We start from the raw sequence: 1,997 nt of genomic DNA, 5'->3' as shown, positions 1-1,997 counted from the left end.
ACCATCATCCCCAAACCGGGGGCTGCCGCCCCAGAACCCCACAATCGTGGCCGTCTTCGCCAGAGTGACGGCTCCATCATGGGCACTGCCCATCTCAGAGTTCCTGGAGAACGGGGTTCTCCCCATGGATGAGACCGAGGCCTGGCAAGTGTGGCGCCGGGCGTCCGCCCGCAGCATCATCAACAACGAGCTCGTCAAGCGCAGCTCAACAGGCGTTTTCCAGCGCTGGTTGAGCAGGACAAGGGCATAGAGATCCTCCTCTACATACACCTGGGCGAGTGCGGGAACCACGCTGCCTCGAGGTCCCTGGTGGCCAAGGCTTTCCGCCATGGGTTCTACTGGCCCGTGGCCCTCCAAGATGCCGAGTCGCTTTTCCTCAAGTGTGAGGGATGCCAGTGCTTCAGCAAGCACAACCACCAGCCGGCTTCAGCACTATGAACCATCCTGATCGCCTGGCCCTTCGTTGTCTGGGGACTCGACATGGTAGGGCCTTTCAAGACCGCTCGAGGTGGCATGACGCACTTATTGGTGGTGGTGGAAAAGTTCACCAAGTGGAACGAAGCATAGCCAATCAAGAAGCTGGACGGGCCAACAGCCATCCGGTTCATCAAGGATATCACGGTGCGCTACAACGCCCCGAACAACATCATCACGGACAACAGCACCAACTTCGCCAAGGGCGCGCTCGCGCAGTATTGCTCCATCTCCGGCATCCGCCTCGACCTGGCTTTCATGGCGCACCCGCAGTCCAACGGCCAGGTCGAGCAGGCCAACAGCCTCATTCTATCCGGCATCAAGCCACCGCTCTTCGAGTCGCTCGTCCGTTTGCCTGGCAGCTGGCTCGACGAGTTGCCGGCCGTCCTCTGGAGTCTCCGCACAACGCCAAACAGATCAACCGAGTTCACCCCATTCCTCCTCATCCACGAAGCCGAAGCCGTCATCCCGACCGACATCGAGTTCGACTCACCGCGAGTCATGATGTACACCGAAGCCGAAGCCAAGGAAGCCCGCAAAGACGGTGTCGACCTATCGAAGAAGCACGCCTCGTGGCGCTCAGCTGGTCAACCATCTATCAGCAAGGCCTGAGGCACTACCACAGCAAGAAGATCAAGCCCCTCGCGTTCCACGAGGGAGACCTCGTCCTCCGACTCGTCCAGCAACAAGCCGGCCAGCACAAGTTGTCCTCCCCATGGGAAGGCCCATTCATCGTCACCAAAGCCCTATGCGACCACAACGCATACTACCTCATCGACGCCTGCAAGTCGAACAAGCGCAAGGGAGACACCGCCGGCGAAGAGACAACCCGGTCGTGGAATGCAGAACTCCTTTGCCCATTTTAAAGTTAGCTTTGTTCACGTATGTGTCACTACCTTTTGTAACCGTATGAAAACTATCGGGTCCCCGAACGACGCTCTGGGGCTGCCCTATCCAGCCAAGTTATTGTGTTCACACATTTGTGCAATTTTCGTTAAAAACCCCACTGCCGGGTCGACTCGCTCAACCCGGGGGCTCGGGGGCTGGCCGTCTTGGCCATCACCCGCCGTCCTCCTTAGCACATCTCGGCGTGTTCGGGTTGCCGCGGCCCCCCACTTCTCCCTATGCCACAGAACCAGCTTCGGCTGTCAGCCGGCAAGAACCAGGGGCCAAAGCACCAACACCTTGCGAAAACACTAAGTTGGGTCCACCGGATTGGCCAACCCGGCCCCGCCACATTAACTTGCCACACGACCGGCTGCTCGCCAGCCGACCCAGTGGGTGTTTCGCTCGCTCTCAACGTTTCTAAAGCCTAAGTACCGCGCGCTCCTCCCGAGGACCGAACTCCTTGTCACAGAATGGAACCCGGCTGTTCGTCTCGCGGGTGGGGGGTAGGGGGAGGCCCAAAGGGGAAGCAAGCAAGAAAACGGCCCAAAAAACAGAAGTAAAAGTGAAGACGCTCACGAAATATTTACATCACAAGTTAAACAAGCCCAAGGCTGGAGTTCGTGACATACACCCAA

At 58.6% G+C, this 1,997-nt stretch overlaps 1 protein-coding gene across 1 annotated transcript; it reads left to right on the top strand.

The window, feature by feature from the left end:
- The first annotated feature begins 328 nt into the window (after positions 1 to 328).
- On the top strand, positions 329 to 1,086 carry LOC147967321 (uncharacterized). The gene is made up of 2 exons (XM_087522437.1): positions 329 to 382; positions 568 to 1,086. The coding sequence occupies exons 1-2, from the start codon at positions 329 to 331 to the stop codon at positions 1,084 to 1,086; spliced, it is 573 nt and encodes a 190-aa protein (XP_087378563.1).
- Positions 1,087 to 1,997: the final 911 nt, after the last annotated feature.

The sequence above is a fragment of the Triticum urartu genome, chromosome 5A (genome assembly GCF_056163025.1).
Source record: "Triticum urartu cultivar PI428250 chromosome 5A, HENAU_Tu73, whole genome shotgun sequence".
Classification (NCBI taxonomy): Eukaryota; Viridiplantae; Streptophyta; class Magnoliopsida; order Poales; family Poaceae; genus Triticum; species Triticum urartu.
Note: the sequence above shows the minus strand (reverse complement) of the source record. Positions and strands in the feature narration are given on the sequence as shown.

Bases quoted from the DNA above. Each gene is read 5' to 3' on its own strand.
- LOC147967321 (XM_087522437.1), top strand. From the start codon at position 329: ATGGGTTCTACTGGCCCGTGGCCCTCCAAGATGCCGAGTCGCTTTTCC. The intron at 383-567 runs GTGAGGGATGCC...AACGAAGCATAG, and splicing joins CGAGTCGCTTTTCCTCAAGT to CCAATCAAGAAGCTGGACGG.